The sequence below is a fragment of the Microcaecilia unicolor genome, chromosome 1 (genome assembly GCF_901765095.1).
Source record: "Microcaecilia unicolor chromosome 1, aMicUni1.1, whole genome shotgun sequence".
In the NCBI taxonomy this organism is placed as follows: domain Eukaryota; kingdom Metazoa; phylum Chordata; class Amphibia; order Gymnophiona; family Siphonopidae; genus Microcaecilia; species Microcaecilia unicolor.
In genome coordinates this window covers 355,631,509-355,650,358 of record NC_044031.1, presented here as the reverse complement: position 1 = coordinate 355,650,358, position 18,850 = coordinate 355,631,509, and the positions used below count along the sequence as shown (strand labels likewise).

The 18,850-nt window shown below is 43.3% G+C and overlaps 1 protein-coding gene across 1 annotated transcript in view; it reads left to right on the top strand.

Moving 5' to 3' along the window:
- Positions 1–18,850, top strand: part of DDC (dopa decarboxylase) — a 438,446-nt gene that overhangs the window by 393,134 nt on the left and 26,462 nt on the right. Inside the window, 1 exon segment of the mRNA XM_030209542.1 lies at positions 16,717–16,818. Coding sequence (XP_030065402.1) covers positions 16,717–16,818 — 102 coding nt within the window.

The following is an 18,850-nucleotide window of genomic DNA, read 5'->3' as shown; positions in this document are numbered from 1 at the left end:
AAACATAGTTGACAATAGCATCACTTTGTCCTTTTATGTCAGATATTGTTGATGTTCCTACACCATATTTTTCTGCCAAATTTTTCCTAGACACTCCTTTTCTTAACTTCTCCATGATGTCTGTTTTGTCTTGTAATGATAAAATGACCCTTTTTTGCTGTTATGATTCTGCTAGACAGGCAGGGGAATGACTGGGACTCGCCTCTGATTGGCCTGTTAGGGACTGAGCTGACGTCTGAGGCAGCAGGCGTCAGAAGTCAGATCTATTTAAACCTACCCTTCCCTACAATCCATGCTTTAGCGTTTGATCCCTGTCAGCTGAAGCCTGTTACCCTCTCTCTGTCTGTGCTTGTAGCACACCGTGCTTTCGTGGGAGTTTGTTTACTCCTCTCATTGCTCGCAGCTTCTCTGTGTGCTGGTTGTTTCCAGCATATGCTTGTTTGTTTCCCTAGCTAAGCTGCTTTCCCTGATTACCTTGCTGCACCTGTGGGTGCTCTGTTGCTCTGTCTCTGTGTGCTAACTGAGTTCTGGTAAGAATGTTGTTTGTTTTTCCCCTTTGTTAGCTTTTATCTTTTAACTGCAGTGTAAGCCTGCCTCTCCCTGACTTGTGTTTAGCAGCCCTTCCCTTTAGCCTGCTTTTACGCTTTGTCTGCTGTGCTTGTCTCCTGATTCTTGTGACCATTGCCCTTATCTGTTTGGTGTATGTAAAGGCAGCCTTTCCTGTTTGCTTGCTTTTCCCTTTGTCTCTAGTATCTGTTATCTGACTCTGTGGCACTGCCTTGCATACTCGTGTGTGGATTCCCTTGACCCTTGAGTGCTGAGTGGCATAGTCCTGTGTATTCCTATAGTGGTTCCCTTCTCCTTGAGTGCTGTTTAGCACAGCCTTGTGTATTCCTTTAGGAGACTTCCTTTTTCCTTTGGGTGCTGTGTGGCACAGCCTAGTGTATTTTTGTGCTGTATGCTACAGCCTAGAGTGTTCCTGTGGAGCTTTGCTCTTATAGAGTCTGTGTCCCATTCTGTCCTTGACTTTCTCTTCCCCTGGTCATAGCTTGTACCTGCCAGTTTCTTGTCTGTCACCCTTCCCTTGTGTCACTAGCTAGTGCTGTGTGCATTGCATGTGCACCAGTCCCTTTTGGGACCCCTCATTGTTCTTTTTCCCTTCCCCAGTGTGTGACTCGTTTCCAGTTTGGCCGTGAGGCCCACACGCTTGGACTCTGTGTGAGTGGGTTCCCGTTCGGCCGTGAGGCCCGCCTGAGTGGTCTATCTCCCTTTCCTGGTGTTGCTAGTTGTTCGTCCTGTGTGTGCGGGGTTTTGTGGCCGTGGTTTTGCTTAGCGCCTGTTTGGTCCACCCTAGGCCTTGGCCAACGTCCTTCCTAAGCCTTGGCCTGGGCACAAGGACTCACGAGCAGTTTAACATTTGCTTTGAAACCATTTTAGTTTTCTTGTTAGAAAGAAACACAGCACTGTACTATAGAAACTTTTCTGCATGAGAGTCAAGAGGAAAAAGGAAAGGGCAGGGCTTTTCGCTGCTGCATCCCCGCTCTCATTGCCGTCATTTCCTGAGGGGCCAGCAGGCTGCAAGGATGAATTGCTGGGAAGGTACAACGGGGAAGATTTAGAGAGGAGGTGAATGCTGGACCACCATCAGAATGGGAGGGGGGGGGGGGTGATGCGCTGCCTCTGGGTGGGCCTATTCCCACCCATGCCCACCTGTAGCTACGCCACTATGCACCAGTCTGGATAATTGGTCATCCAGATAATCGGCATTCCACTGTACCTATATACAGTGGGGGAAATAAGTATTTGATCCCTTGCTGATTTTGTAAGTTTGCCCACTGACAAAGACATGAGCAGCCCATAATTGAAGGGTAGGTTATTGGTAACAGTGAGAGATAGCACATCACAAATTAAATCCGGAAAATCACATTGTGGAAAGTATATGAATTTATTTGCATTCTGCAGAGGGAAATAAGTATTTGATCCCTCTGGCAAACAAGACCTAATACTTGGTGGCAAAACCCTTGTTGGCAAGCACAGCGGTCAGACGTCTTCTGTAGTTGATGATGAGGTTTGCACACATGTCAGGAGGAATTTTGGTCCACTCCTCTTTGCAGATCATCTCTAAATCATTAAGAGTTCTGGGCTGTCGCTTGGCAACTCGCAGCTTCAGCTCCCTCCATAAGTTTTCAATGGGATTAAGGTCTGGTGACTGGCTAGGCCACTCCATGACCCTAATGTGCTTCTTCCTGAGCCACTCCTTTGTTGCCTTGGCTGTATGTTTTGGGTCATTGTCGTGCTGGAAGACCCAGCCACGACCCATTTTTAAGGCCCTGGCGGAGGGAAGGAGGTTGTCACTCAGAATTGTACGGTACATGGCCCCATCCATTCTCCCATTGATGCGGTGAAGTAGTCCTGTGCCCTTAGCAGAGAAACACCCCCAAAACATAACATTTCCGCCTCCATGCTTGACAGTGGGGACGGTGTTCTTTGGGTCATAGGCAGCATTTCTCTTCCTCCAAACACGGCGAGTTGAGTTCATGCCAAAGAGCTCAATTTTTGTCTCATCTGACCACAGCACCTTCTCCCAATCACTCTCGGCATCATCCAGGTGTTCACTGGCAAACTTCAGACGGGCCGTCACATGTGCCTTCCGGAGCAGGGGGACCTTGCGGGCACTGCAGGATTGCAATCCGTTATGTCGTAATGTGTTACCAATGGTTTTCGTGGTGACAGTGGTCCCAGCTGCCTTGAGATCATTGACAAGTTTCCCCCTTGTAGTTGTAGGCTGATTTCTAACCTTCCTCATGATCAAGGATACCCCACGAGGTGAGATTTTGCGTGGAGCCCCAGATCTTTGTCGATTGACAGTCATTTTGTACTTCTTCCATTTTCTTACTATGGCACCAACAGTTGTCTCCTTCTCGCCCAGCGTCTTACTGATGGTTTTGTAGCCCATTCCAGCCTTGTGCAGGTGTATGATCTTGTCCCTGACATCCTTAGACAGCTCCTTGCTCTTGGCCATTTTGTAGAGGTTAGAGTCTGACTGATTCACTGAGTCTGTGGACAGGTGTCTTTCATACAGGTGACCATTGCCGACAGCTGTCTGTCATGCAGGTAACGAGTTGATTTGGAGCATCTACCTGGTCTGTAGGGGCCAGATCTCTTACTGGTTGGTGGAGGATCAAATACTTATTTCCCTCTGCAGAATGCAAATAAATTCATATACTTTCCACAATGTGATTTTCCGGATTTAATTTGTGATGTGCTATCTCTCACTGTTACCAATAACCTACCCTTCAATTATGGGCTGCTCATGTCTTTGTCAGTGGGCAAACTTACAAAATCAGCAAGGGATCAAATACTTATTTCCCCCACTGTATATAATATGGTTGTACCACAGAAAGGTAATATCTCAAATGCATGACCCATACAAATGCAAAGTGATGAACATTAGGAAGAATAATCTGAATCATAGATACCTGATGCTAGGGTCCACCTTGGCGGTCAGAACCCAAGAAAAAGATCTAGGTGTCGTCGTAGACAATATGGTGAAGTCGTCTGCCCAGTGTGCGTTGGCATCCAAAAAAGCAAAAGGATGCTAGGAATTAGTAGGAAAGGGATGGTAAATAAGTCCAAGAATACTGTAATCCCGCTATATCGCTCCATGGTGCAACCTCACTTTGAATATTGTGTTCAAATCTGGTCACCGTATCTGAACAGAAAAATAGCAGAATTAGAAAAGGTTCAAAGAAGAGTAACCAAAATGATAAAGGGGATGGAACTCCTCTCTTAATGAGGAAAGGTTAAAGAGGTTAGGGCCCTTCAGCTTGGAAAAGAGATGGCTGAGGGGAGATATGATTGAGGTCTACAAAATCCTGAGTAGTGTAGAACAGGTAAAAGTGAATCGAGTTTTTCCTCTTTCAAAAAGTAAATGGCTATGGGACACTCAATGAAGTTACATGGAAAAACTTTTAAAACAAATAGGAGGAAATATTTTTTCCCTCAACAAATAGTTAAGCTCTGAAACTTGTTGCCGGAAGATCTGGTAACAGCAGTTAGCATATCTGAGTTTAAAAAAGGTTTGGACAAGTTCTTGGAGGAAAAGCCCATAATCTACTATTGAGATAGACATGAGGGAGCCACTGCTTGCCCTGGGATTGGTAGCATGGAATGGTACTACTAATTGAGTTTCTACCAGGTACTTGTGACCTGACTTGGCCATTGTTGTAAACATGATACTGGGCTTGATGGACCATCCGCCTGACAAAGTATGGCTCTTCTTATGTTCTTATATTCATACTGTTACTTAGAACAAGAGTCCCGACACAATAGTAGGTTTGGCCAGACAGTCCTCCAGAAAATAATGCTTATTTTCTTTCCTGTGAGAAAAAAAAGGTAAGCTGCACACATTCCTGTGTCTGCTGATTTTTTCTGAAAAAAGGAAGGCGAACAGACTTCTGTCTGATGCCATATATTGTGAAAAAACAGAGGGTAAGTGGGGGAGGAGAGAACAAACGGAATTAAAAACAAAGAAATGGTTTAAGGACAGGGATAAAACAAACTGCACATGCTTCTCCAGGACTATAGGGGTGGTGTCGAAGGAGGAATTTGACATCACTTCCATCACGAGACCCCATCCAAGATGGTGGCAAGTAGTGTGAAACAGGAAGTAACATGGTGTGTCCAGTCCTTGTCACTATCTTGGAAAAAGGGGCATGGCTATGGTGTCACTTCCTGTGGCATTGCCAAAAGGCATGGGTTGTGCAACAGGGGTGGGGTTTGGGGCAGGGCTATGCAAATAAGGTGGGGATAGGGGTGAAGTTATACAAAAGGGGTGGGGCAGGGGCAGGGCTATGATATAGTCTGTGATGTCATCAAATGGGGTGTGGCTTGGGCAGAGTGGACGTGGTTTGAGCATGTCCTCACTTCTGATTGGATGTCACAACCGGAAGTGGGCATGGCCACCTGTCAAGAATATGCAAATTAGATTTGACAAAAGCCAGTGTGGTATACTACTTTCTCTGCTCCATCATTGTTCATTATCAAAACCTTCTTATAGTTCCTTCTCATCTTAAGGTATGATTGTATCATCCCCAGGATTATATAAATAGCGACTAAAGTTCTGTGCACAAATAAACATGCATAGCCAGTTTTGTGCATGGAACTTAATTGGTTAACAAGCCAATCAACACCAATAATTGGATGTTAAGAAGCAATTATCAGTACCAATTGACTCTACTTAGGATTTATGCACATAACTCACTAAGCATACATATAAATTGAACTGTACAGATCTCAAAAGGGGGCATGGCTATCGGAGGGGCATGGGTGAGTCTTGGGCGTTCCAAAAATTTACATGCACTGTTACAGAATATGCCCGATCTGCACCTAAATAAGACGTGTGTACACCAGGTTTTAGCTGGTATAAATTGCCTGCGCCTAAATTTTAGTTGCAGGATGGCCACTATGCATATTCTATAAAGTGCGCCTAACTTTTGGTTAAGTTTATAGAATACCACCAAGTACTGGTTTTTCAGCGTCAATTTTTGTGGTGCCATGTATAGAATCTAGTCCCATATGTTTTGCTCTTCTGTTGTTGTATCAATGCTTTGGAATTCACTTCCTATTTCAGACTGGAGCAGTCATTTGTTAACTTCAAGATGCAGTTAAAGACCTTTTTGCAAAAAGCATTTTATTTCAGTTCTTGTCACTGCTGCTACTACCTGGTACTGGGCTGGAATAGGTTGACAGGATTGTGTTGTGTTTTCCTGTCCTTGTATCTTCTTTCTTAAGAATTATTTTTATATATAACAAGCAAATAGTTCTATCTTTTGATCCCTATTGTAATATAATGTAATGTTTGCTCTCTGTCTTGTCAGATGTTGATTTGTTTATTCCGTGTTGTTTCCTTTTGTACAGAATTTTACAGATTTGCAGTTTATCAAATAAACATGATTATAGATCTACCACACTTGCACATGCACCAGATTGCTGTGTCTCGGCAAGTGTTGCATCGGCGAGCGTGGAGCTTTGCCGATGTTCATTGGGGACGTGTGGGTGTTCACAGGGGATTTTTGTCGAGGTCCGTGATGGTCGCGCAGGGACCACCAGACCACTTTACGTGGAATGACCCTTTGAGGATATGCCACACCAAACCATGCATTCTTGGGTGACAGTCGGCTTCCCCCCCCCCCCCCATTCTAGTTGAAAAGCTGCTCCCCCCCCCCCCAATTCTTGTTTAAAAGTTTCCCTATCTCTTTAATCATCCCAGTTAAGGTGGAGTCCATCCTTTCGGAACAGTCTCCCCCTTTCCCAGAATGGCTTTGGTACTGGTCTGCAGACAAGTCTCACTTAAGCAAGTTTCCATTTCATGGCCAGTTTTTATTCAGGGAGGATCTTGAGAAACTTGTAAAGGACTTGGGTGTGAATAGTCCTCAATGGCTTCTTAAGGACAAGGCGAGATCTGTAGTTAGAGGATCTGGGAGCAGGTCAAACCCCAAGGATTGTGACTGATAACTACCAAGACTGAAGGGAACCAGCTGCCTCTCTTTGGTGAGGGGGCAAAAAGGATTGCCCTTTAGGAGGATGAGAAAACTGCTGCCTCCTCCACACTTTACTTTACTTTGCCAGGTGCTTATATTCCACTCGCACCTTGAGAGGTTTGGAGCAGATTACAGAGTAAAGAGATCAACAGTAGTGCATTGAGATGTCCGTTACAGACTACAGCGGATTGACAGGTGAATAAGACAGAAGTATTTCAATGGGGTGTCAGTTACATCGTATGGCCGAGGGATAATGTTACCTGGTGGGAAATGAATTAGCATTGGTTTAGTAGAAAAAGTACAGGGAACAGGTTTTTAAGGTTTCCTGTAGACTGGTCGTGTCTGATGAATAGTTATAAAGAAAGGAAATACAGTTTGACATTAAACATATTTAAAGTGTCAACAGTACATTTTTCTTGAATAAAATGGATTTTAAGGCTTTACGGAATTGGATGTAGCAGTTGATATTGAGCATAGGTGTTGGTAGGGAGTTCCAGAATTTGGCAGCTTGGTAAGAGAATAAGCTTGTGAAGAGGCAAAATTCCTTGTATGATGGGAAGTAAAGTTTGAGTTTCTTGTCCTGTAGCCTGATTGCACAGTTGAGATTATAGAAAACATTTAGGAGGGGGGGGGGGGGGGGGCATAGCCTTGAAAAGTTTTGAAGACAAAACAGAGTTTGAAGACAATTCTGTCCTTTACAGTCAGCTAGTGTAACTGGGCATATAGAAGAGAGACCCTGTTGAAATTTTTCAGTGCGTAGATAAGTCTTAATGGGTGTGTTTTGTGTTGTCTGTAGCTTGGGCAGTTTAAGTAGATTATATTGCACTGTAATCTACTTAAGGGTTCCCAATGAAGGTCAGTGTGCACTCTGTGGAGGTGCGGTTAGAGTAAGACTGCCTGTTCTACTGGGAGTAGGCCCTCATTACCTCTGACTAGTGGATCTTGGAGGTTGTTAAAAAAAAGGTTATGCCCTTGAGCTCACAGAACCCGTTTTGGACACCTTTATGGTGTCCCTTTGCAGACTCCTCAAGAGTGAGGCTGTAGAAATCACATTTGCAGTGGTTGCTTCACCTGGGGGCTATGGAGCCCAATTGAGGGTGCAATTTCATCTACTTTATGGTTCACGTGGAGGGGCATAATCGAACGAAAACGTTTATCTCCATGGGCGTTTATCTCCAAGAACGGGTCCGTGAAGGGGCGGACCGAACCGTATTTTCGAAAAAAATAGACGTCCATGTTTTATTCGACAATTTGTGAGCTGAGCGTTTTTGTTTTTCAGCGATAATGGAAAATGAAAGCGCCCAGCTCAAAAACGAATAAATACAAGGCATTTGTTCGTGGGAGGGGCCAGGATTCGTAGTGCACTGGTCCCCCTCACATGCCAGGACACCAACCAGGCACCCTAGGGGGCACTTTTACAAAAACAAAAAAAAAATGTTAAAGAGCTCCCAGGTGCATAGCACCCTTCCCTTGTGTGTTGAGCCCCCCAAATCCCCCCAAATCCCCTCAAAACCCACTGCCCATAAGTCTACACCATTACTATAGCCCTAAGGGGTGAAGGGGGGCACCTACATATGGGTACAGTGGATTTGGGGAGGGTTGGACGACTAAGCATTAAGCAGCACAATTGTAACAGGTAGGGGGGGATGGGCCTGGGTCCACCTGCCTGAAGTCCACTGCACCCCCTAACAACTGCTCCAGGGACCTGCATACTGCTGCCAGGGAGGTGGGTATGACATTTGAAGGTGAAAATAAAAAGTTGTGAAACATCATGTTTTGTGGTGGGAGGGGGTTAGTGACCACTGGGGGAGTCAGGGGAGGTCATCCCCGATTCCCTCTGGTGGTAATCTGGTCATTTAGGGCACTTTTTGGGGCCTTATTCGTGAACAAACAGGGTCCAGGAAAAGTGCCCTAAATTCTAGCTACAAACACATACTTTTTTCCCATGATCGGCGAAAGGCGCCCATCTCTGTTCGGGTGATAACCACGCCCCAGTCCCGCCTTCACCATGCCTCCGACACGCCCCCATCAACTTTGTACGCTTCCGTGATGGAGTGCAGTTGAAAACGTCCAAGTTCGGCTTTCGATTATACCGCGTTATTCATTTTTGTGAGATAAACGTCCATCTCCCGATTTAGGTCGGAACTTGGGCGTTTTTCTCGTTCAATTATAAGCAGGATAGTGAGTTCTACAGGTCACTTTCATCTCCCATTCCCCCAGTTCATTATCACAACCTATCTTCAACCTTTGCCACCCTTTCTTCCTTTTCTAAAATCACAGAAGAGGAAACTGCACATATTCTTTTTTTTTTTTTACTTCGAGCTCTCTATTCCTCTGATCCCATTCCCATTTATCTGTTCAGCTCTATCTCCCCCTTCTATCTGATGCCTTCAAACATGCTGTGGTTACACCTCTTCTCAAAAAGCTTTCACTGGACCTTAACTGCCCTTCTAGCTATGGTCCAGTCTCCCTCCTCCCTTTCTCATCCAGGCTAGTTGAACATGCTGTTTCCCACTGCCGTCTTGACTTTTTCATTTCAAACTATTCTAGTTCCAGTACAATCTAGCTTTCACCCTCTATATTCTACAGAAACAGCCCTTGCCAAAATCCAAGATCCTTTACTCAATCTTCATCCTCCTTGATACACTATCGTTGCGTGGATTTGGGGGCTCTTTTCTGTCTTGGTTTTATTTTTATCTCTCCCATTGCACGTTTAGTGAATGCTCTGGTAGATCCTCCTCCACTACTAGTTCCACTATCGGTGTACCTCAGAAGTTGTCTTAGGACAACTTCTCTTCTCTCTCTGTTACCTTTAGTGCAAGGGTGTCCGACCTCTGTCCTTGAGGGCCACAATCCAGGCGGATTTTCAGGATTTCTGCAGTGAGTATGCATGAGATCTGTTTACATGCACTGCCTCCATTGTATGCAGATAGATATCATGCATGTTCATTGTGAAAATCCTGAAAACCTTGACACTCCTGCCTTAGTGCTTTGACCTCCTCCCATGTTTTTCTGTTCCATCTTTACACTGATGATTCCCAGATCTACCTCTCCACACCAGAAATTTCACTAGGAATCAAGGCCCAAGTCTCAGCCTGCTTGTAAGACATTGCAGCCATCTGAAATTGAACATGGCCAAGACTGTGCTTCTTATCTTTCTCCCTAAACCCATCTCTCCTCTTCCCCCATTCTCTGTTTCTGTGGATAGCGCTGTCATCTTCCTTGTCTCCTCCGCTCATAACTTTGGGGTCATATTTGATTCCTCTTTTTTTCTGCACATATCCAACCGCTAAACCCTGCCATTTATTTCTCTATAACATCACCAAAGTTTAACCTTTCCATTCTGAATCCACATTCTCATCACCTCTTGCTTAATTACTACAACTTGCTCCTCTGAGGTAGCTCAGTAAACACTTTCTTCCCTTTTGTCTGTTCAAAATTCTGCTGCATGGCTTACATTTTATGCTGCTTATCCTAGAAATAAGCGGTGGATTTTCCCCAAGTCATTTTAATAATGGTTTAAGGACTTTTCTTTTAGGAAGCTATCCGAACCTTTCTTAAACCCTGCTAAGCTAACTGCTTTTACTGCACTCTCTGACAATGAATTCAAGTTTAATTACATGTTGAGTGAAGAAATATTTTATCCGATTCGTTTTAAATTTACTACTTTGTAGCTTCATTACGTGCCCCCTAGTCCTAGTATTTTTGAAAAGAGTAAACAAGCGATTCATGTCTACCTGTTCTGTTCCACTCATTTTATAGACCTCTATCATATCTCCCTTCAGCCATCTCTTCAAGAGCCCTAGTTGCTTTAGCCTTTCCTAATAGGGAAGTCGTCCCATCTCCTTTATCATTTTCATCGCCCTTCTCTGTACCTTTTCTAATTCCACTATATCTTTTTTGAGATGCAGCGACCAGAATTGCACACAGTATTCGAGGTGCGGTCATACCATGGAGCGATACAAAGGCATTATAATGTCCTAATTTTTGTTTTCTTTTCCTAATAATATCTAACATTCTATTTGCTTTCTTTGCCGCCGCCACACACTGAGCAGAAGGTTTCAATGTCATCCACGATGACACCTAGATCCCTTTCCTGGTCGGTGACTCATAAGGTGGAACCTTGCATTACGTAGCTATAGTTTGGATTCCTTTTTCCCACACGCATTTAACCCTACTTCACCTGCACTGTCAACTACTGAACTTTAACACAATACCACTTGATTTCTTCCACGGAAAAAAACTTGTACACTTGACTGCTTAATTTACTTTATCATGTACAAACTTTAATACCACTATTAGGCATATTTTCAAAGCACTTTGGGAGGCTAAGTTCCATAGGTTTCTATGGAACTTTGGGAGGCTAAGTGCTTTGAAAATGAGCCTCTATGTATTTCTTGATCCGGAATTGGCGATCGCCATTACGGTACAATGTAAGCCACATTGAACCTGCAAATAGGTGGGATAAAGTGGGATACAAATGCAACAAAATAAATAAATACCTATTAGATACATTTGGTATAGGAGGCAATGTGCTTAACTGATTGAAGGGCTTTCTATCCCTAAGAACATACCAAGTTAAATCCAACTCTGCCATTTCTGCACCGTGAACCGCTTCTTGTGGAGTGCCCCAAGGCTCATCCCTTTCCCCTACACTTTACGTGACCATCTACATTCCTTTCAAAACAACTCTTGCTGAAATCACCGACAAAATAACTGCCAGCTTTGCCATCATGGAATCTTGGGCTGCAGCGTTTCAATTTAAACTCAACAAGGGCAAAACACAGTGTCTAATCCTATTGTCCCAGCATAACAAGGTTATCCCGACTTCACTTGTCACTGGGGATTCTACTCTTCCAGTCTCATCAACCCTGAAAATCCTAGATTTTCCTAGATACTCACTTGCAATTGGATAACCAGGTTAATCTCATCACTAAAAGAATGTTCCACTCAATGTGCAGATTGCGGCATATCAGGAAATTCCTCTCACTCATTGATTAGTCCTTTCACTTATAGACTACTGCAGTGGTATTTATGCTGGTAGCTGAAAATTTATCCTGACAAAACTACAGACTACTCAAAACACAGCTGCTAGACTTATTTTAGGCAAATCACGCTTTGAACACGTTGAACCTCTTCGTTTCAACCTGCATTGGCTCCCCATTTTAGATCGTCTAACCTTCAAAATCTGCTCATTTACTCAAAAGATTATCTATGGGGAGGCCCCTGCCTACATGGAAGATTTGATAGATCTACCATCCAGAAATGCTTCCTTGACAGCTCAATCATACCTCAACTTACACTACCCAAGCTATAAATCTGTTCGATATAAACTGCTCTTTTCCTCATCCCTCTCCTATGTCAGCCCAAAGTCTTGGAACAGTCTACCAAGGTCCTTAAAAGAGATTGCCGACCATCAAATTTTCAAGAAATCCTTAAAAACATTTTTGTTTGAGAAGGCTTATCCCAACTACATCACTCAGTTCACACCTTCTTCCTCTTGACTGAACCTGTTTCAAACAGTTATTCAGTCAATACCCTCACTGATAAGTAACTTTATGTAATTTTGTAAGCCGCATTGTGCCCGCTTTTGTGGGAAAATGTGGGGTATAAATGTACTATAAATAACTAAATAAATAAATATTTGACTTCTGTTCAATCAGATCATCACTGCTCGGCTACTCCTGCACACATATTCTTTCTCACCAGGACATTCAATAAAATACATTATATTCTTAGAATTGCAAGTAGTAGAATTGTGAGCCTTTTTTGTTCTTTGAGTTTAAGGATCTTGCCAACTAGGTCCTGCTATAGTATTGCAACACCATTGACAATTAACACAGTGCTGATGTTCAGCTCTGTCTTCTAACCAAGGCTGTCCTCCCCAATATGTCACCATTTCTTCTATAGTCTTTCCAAGTTGCAGTGCAATAAGTGGCTTCTCTGTAAACTCCTCATATAAACATACCAATGTTTATAAATTGAATTGGTAATAGATGTTGACATAACTGAATGTAGTAGGACACATACTAATTTTTCTTCCTGTTGAGGACATTGATATTTTAACAATAAAGATTGCTGTGCATAGTGGGATCTAAGGTATACACGCTTGATTATTTTAGATGGATATCCCCATTGTAGAAACCTAATATGTAAGGTAGCTGCTTGCTTCTTAAATTCAAAATCTATGGAACATATTCTTCTTAGCCTCAAAAATTGGCTGATCGGCAAACTTAAGTTTGTTCAGGTGAAAAATGTGGAATCGTAGATAATTATTTTGGTCCACCTCCTTCCAATATAATGTAGTCATGAATCCCTCCTGAGTCTTAGGAACATTAATATCTAAAAAAATCAATCTCCCGAGTATGATAACTTACTTCAAACTTCAAGTTTTCATCCAACTGATTAATCCACTCTGTAAACTATACTAGATGTTGTTCAGATCCTGACCACAGAAAAAATATGTAATCTCAATATCTTTTCCAATCTTTCAAATTCTGAAAATTAATCTGACACATATAGAGGGGCATAAACAAACATGAATGCCCATCTCCATGGGTGACTATCTCCGAGGACGGGTACGCGAAGGGGCGGGCCAGACTGTATTTTTGAAAAAGATGGGCGTCCATCTTTTGTTTCGATAATACAGTTGGTGCCGGGCAAATGCATCAGATTTGGGTGGATTTGAGCTGGGCGACCTCGGTTTTCAGCGATAATGGAAACCGAAGGCGCCCAGCTCAAAAATGAACAACTTCAAGGCATTTGGTCGTGGGAGGGGCCAGGATTCGTAGTGCACTGGTCCCCCTCACATGCCAGGACACCAACCGGGCACCCTAGGGGGCACTTGTAAAAGGTTTAAAAAAAATTAAAATACCTCCCAAGTCCATAGATCCCTTACCTTGGGTGCTGAGCCCCCCCCCCCAAATCCCCCCCCAAACCCACTGCCCACAACTCTACACCATTACCATAGCACGTATGGGTGAAGGGGGGCACCTAGATGTGGGTACAGTGGGTTTTGGGGCGGTTTGGAGGGCTCCCATTTACCAGCACAAGTGTAACAGGTAGGGGGGGGATGGGCCTGGGTCCACCTGCCTGAAATCCACTGCACCCACTAACAACTGCTCCAGGGACCTGCATACTGCTGTGATGGAGATGGGTATGACATTTGAGGCTGGCATACAGGCTTGAAAAATAAGTTTTTAAAGTTCTTTTTTTTGGTGGGAGGGGGTTATTGACCACTGGGGGAGTCAGGGGAGGTCATCCCCGATTTCCTCCGGTGGACATCTGGGCAATTGGGGCATTTTTTCGGACTTGTTTGTGAAAAAAAAGGGTCCAAAAAAAGTTGCCCAAATTCTCGCTTCTGCCGCCCTTCTTTTTTCCATTATCGGCTGAGCGCGCCCATCTCTCCTCGGCTGATAAACACGCCCCAGTCCCGCCTTCACCATGCCTCCAACACGCCCCCGTCAACTTTGTCCATTCCCGCGACAGACTGCAGTTGGAGGCACCCAAAATTGGCTTTCGATTATACCAATTTGGGCGCCCTTGAGAGAAAGGCGCCCATCTCCCGATTTGGGTCGAAATATGGGCGTCTTTCTCTTTCGAAAATAAGCCTGATAGTATATCTTCTTCAAATTTAGCCATGTACAGCGTTGCAACTGAGGGGGCTACTGTGCCCCCCATTGCGACTCCATGGATCTGCTGATAATACTCACCCTCAAACCAAAAATAGTTGCACTGTATCACCAGCTGGGCTATCTGCATTAAGAAGTCTGTGGAAATATCAGAAGATAGTCTTCTTTCAAGAACTTCTTCAATAATTTCTAAAGCTGATGATTGCGATATATTTGTGTATAAGGCGGCCACATCCCTGCTCACCATGATTATAGGAACAGATGATAGTTCAATGTCTTCCAATATGTTAAGCATCTGAATAGTATCTTGTATATAGGAATGCATAGTCTTTACGTTAGGTTGCAAAACGTGATCCAATTGTACAGAGAGTGGTTCAAGTACTGAATTTTGTGTGCTGACAATGGAGCATCCAGGTGGATGTTGGGCATTTTAAAAGAATTTTAGGTACAAAATAAATATATGGAGTACTAGTATGTAAACATCTCAAGAAGGGTGCTTCTCTCACGGTCAACATACCTCTTTGTAGTGCTGATTGTACCAATTCTTTGATTTCATCCATGAGCTCCATATTGGGATCCATGTCCCTTCTTCCTATAAACGTGTCGCAACACCTCCCATTCAGAAAAAGTCAAGTCGTAATGACTCCTGTTCATAATCAGCTGTGATTGTATAGATCTTACACATCAGGGTCACCAGGTCAACATACTCAGCAAGACTTGGGAAAAAAGTTTATTCTCTCCCCTTCACGGATACACAGCAATCCACCAGCTTGTTGATGAAACTCTATGTTTATTTTATTTATTTATTGGGATTTATTAACCACGTTTATGATGAGATTCACCCAATGTAACATAAATCTTACAATTTTGTTAACAGCATATCAATAGTAAAAATGGCCAAATATAAAAATGAATACAATAAATGAGCTAAACTTGAGAACAGCTAATTAAAACCTAATATTAAGACTAACATGAAACAGTATCAAAACTATACACATTTTAATAGCACTGGAATTCAAATACCAGAGACATAATACAGTAATAGCATAATACTAATGATACACCTAACATGCATTAGAACATTCAGATAACATGGATATGATGCTAATGCTTTTCTACAGCACAGCTTACCATGTAGCCAAGGGGCCAAGTGCAGATATATAGATGGGTACAAGATGGGTGGTACAGAATCAGTTGATAAATAGATGAGTGGCTAAACTCAAGGCAAGTTCTTTGTATAGTTAAACAAGATATAAGGAACTGGTCTAAGTTACAGTGTGTATAGCAAGCTACTTCATGTGCGGAGTGAGTGTATAGTCAGTCACCCTATGTATTAAAGGCTTGGTAGATGAGCCAGACTTTCATCTGTTTCCTGTAGTAGAAGTAATCTTGAGTTAGACATAGCTGCTCTGGGAGTAAGTTCCAGAGCATGGGGGCTATTCCTGAGAAGGATCGCTGGCCGGTATCACATCGTTCAATTTGTTTTGATGAGGATAGAGATAGTGATGCTCCTTGAAAGGACCTTATATGTCTCAAAGGTGTATAGAGGGCTTATTCTTTAAGTACTCTGCCCCATCTTGTCTGAGGACCTTGAAAATCAAAGAGAGAGTTTTAAATTTAGCACTGTAAGGTACTGGTACTGTAAGGTATAAAAGTACATAAGCACCGCCAGACTGGGAAAAGACCAAGGGTCCATGAAGCCCAGCATCCTGTCTCTGACAGCAGCCAATCCAGGCTTCAAGAACCCGGCAACCCCCCCCCCCCCCAAAAGAAAAAAAATTAATAATGTTCAATGGACTTTTCCCTCAGGAATCTGTCCAAACCCCATTTAAATTCCGTAAGGCCAGCTGCTGTCACTATATTGTCCGGCAACGGGTTCCAGAGTCTAACTAAACGCTGAGTAAAGAAAAACTTTCTCCTATTTTTTTTTAAATCTACCATATTCTAGCTTCATCTTATGTCCCCTGGTTTTATTGTTGTTTGAAAGTGTAAACAAACGCTTCACATCTGTCCGCTCTACTCCGCTCATTATCTTGTAGACTTCTATCATATCACCCCTCAGCTGCCTTTTCTCCAAGCTGAAGAGCTCTAACCTTCTCAGGTATGTTGCATTCCCTGTTGACCCCAAGAGTTCTGGGTATGTGGCAGCAGTGGGTGGGGGCTGTAGACTGGTGTGTAGCGCCTTCAGCTGAACTGAATTTCACTTTTTGCTATCATGAGGCCAAACTTTCTGTTTTTAATGGTCTGTAGTCATGATGGAGTTCATTTAAATTGGCATACGACTCATGTGAAGAAGGTCATATTTTAGTCTATATACCATGCCTGGCTGCACAGCAAAGTTTTGAGATGGTTGCTAAATAGAGACTCATTCAAGAATAAATGAAAGTTGGACAAAATGTAATAGGAGAGAGGGACAGAAGGTCAAAACTGTGTTAATATGTCATAGTACGATGTGAGAGAACTCATTATTAGCTATCAGAGGGCAGTGAAGGCTTACAGTGTTTGCATAATGCTCTCATTTCTCTTTCTTTCTTCTCTCCCAGCATGTACAATTAGCACATGAATTTGAAGAGTTAGTGCATCAGGATGAACGATTTGAGATCTCTGCTGAAGTCATAATGGGGCTGGTGTGCTTCCGTTTAAAGGTAAAAGTATTCTACCACTTTAAAATGTATTCATAAAGCTACAGTATGATGAAGATATAAGGTACTATGGGGGTTCCCAACCTTTTTGGCTGAGTATACCCCCTCATTGACCTAAAAAATGTTTGGGGATCCTTCTCCAACCTCAATTGTTCACTCCTATCCCAAGCCTGTCCCCACTGGTCTCTCTCCCAGCAGTCAACATCAGTCTCTATTGCTCTTTCACCTCCAGCTAACCCCATCAGTCTTTCTGTCTACCCCCCCCCCCCCCCCAAAGCTTTGGCCATATTAGTCTCTCTCCTACAGCTCACCTTTTCTTCTACAATCCAACCAGTCATGTCCTCTTTTCTCCAGAAATCCCCACAGCCCCTATTAGTTTCTCTGTCTTTCTCTGCCCTCACCTAATGCTGCTGCAGTGTTGTATCTGCTTTAGGTCTGTGCTGCAGCTGCTGATCCTTTCCCTACCATTCCTGCTGCTTTCAGCTACCTCATTACTGCTGATCCTACCCTGCCATCACTCCTCCTTCGGACCAGCAAGTTACAGTTTCAAGCAAAGGCTGTTAAGTATTTCCCTTTTCTGTGCTGTGCAGACCCCCTGTCATGATTTCATGTACCACCAGGGTTCATGAAACACAGGTTGGGAAACTTAAGTCCCTCACTGACACTTAATGGCTGGTTAAAAATAGACTTCAGTAGCCTTCATTGTTCATTCAAGGACACGTGGAGGGCAGTTCTATAACAGTACACCCCAAGCACCTAGAGCATCGGTCCACAAATCCAGTCCTCGAAGTCCACAACCTAGCCTGGTTTTCAGGATTTCCACGATGAATATGTATGAGATCTCTTTGCATACAATGGAAGCAGTGAATGCAAATGGATCTCGTACATATTCATTGTGGAAATCCTGAATACTAGGCTGGGTTGTCGACCTCGAGGAATTGATTTGAGGATCCCTGACTTAGAAGGTGCCTAGTGGAAGTCTATTCTATAAAGAAATGTAGGTGCTACATTCCTTTATAAAATACTAGGGAACCAGATGTTACATTATACATCCCCTACAAGTATGATCTGGCAGAAATCACCAATGAAATCAAGCTCAGCTTAAATATCATGTACTCATGGGCAAATGCATTCCAACTAAAACTCAACACAGAAAAAACACACTGCCTCATCGTCTCATCCCAATACAATACATACAAACCTACAAACATTAACACCCCAGGATACACCCTCCCTATCTCAGACAGCCTGAAAATTCTCGGAATAACAATCGACTGAAACCTCTCACTAGAGACCCAAGCGAAATCCACCATAAAGAAAATGTTTTCTCAATGTGGAAACTCAAACGCGTGAAACAATTCTTCCCAAGGGAAATATTTTCGCAACCTGATACAGTCAATGGTACTAAGCCATGCAGACTACTGCAATGGAATTTATGCGGGATGCAAAGAACAAATCATAAAGAAACTTCAGACCACCCAAAACACAGCAGCTAGACTTATATTTGGAAAAACGCGTTTTGACAACGCCAAACCATTCAGAGAAAAACTGCACTGGCTTCCAATTAAAGAACATATCGCTTTCAAAATCTGCACGACAGTTCATAAAATCATTTATGGCGAGGCACCGGGATACATGACAGACCTCATCAACCTGCCAACCAGAAATACTATAAAATCAGCACGATCATACCTAAACTTCCACTACCCAAGCTGCAAAGGACTCAAATACAAATCCACTTATGCATCCAGCTTTTCCTACTTAAGCGCACAACTATGGAACGCACTACCAAAAGTAGTAAAAACTACGCTTGACCACCTAAATTTCTGGAAAGCACTAATATTGTGGATATCATGAAAACCTGACTAGCTGGAGTGCCTCCAGGACCAGGTTTTGGAACCACTGGCTTGTGGTATAGGCAAAGTAGGTAAGTGGTTAAGGGAACACAGCTAGAGGAGTGATGCCTCATTCCTTAAACTGGCTCAGATTTCAAGGCCTCAGGACCATGCTGTCTGCAGGCCCAGTTTCACATGTC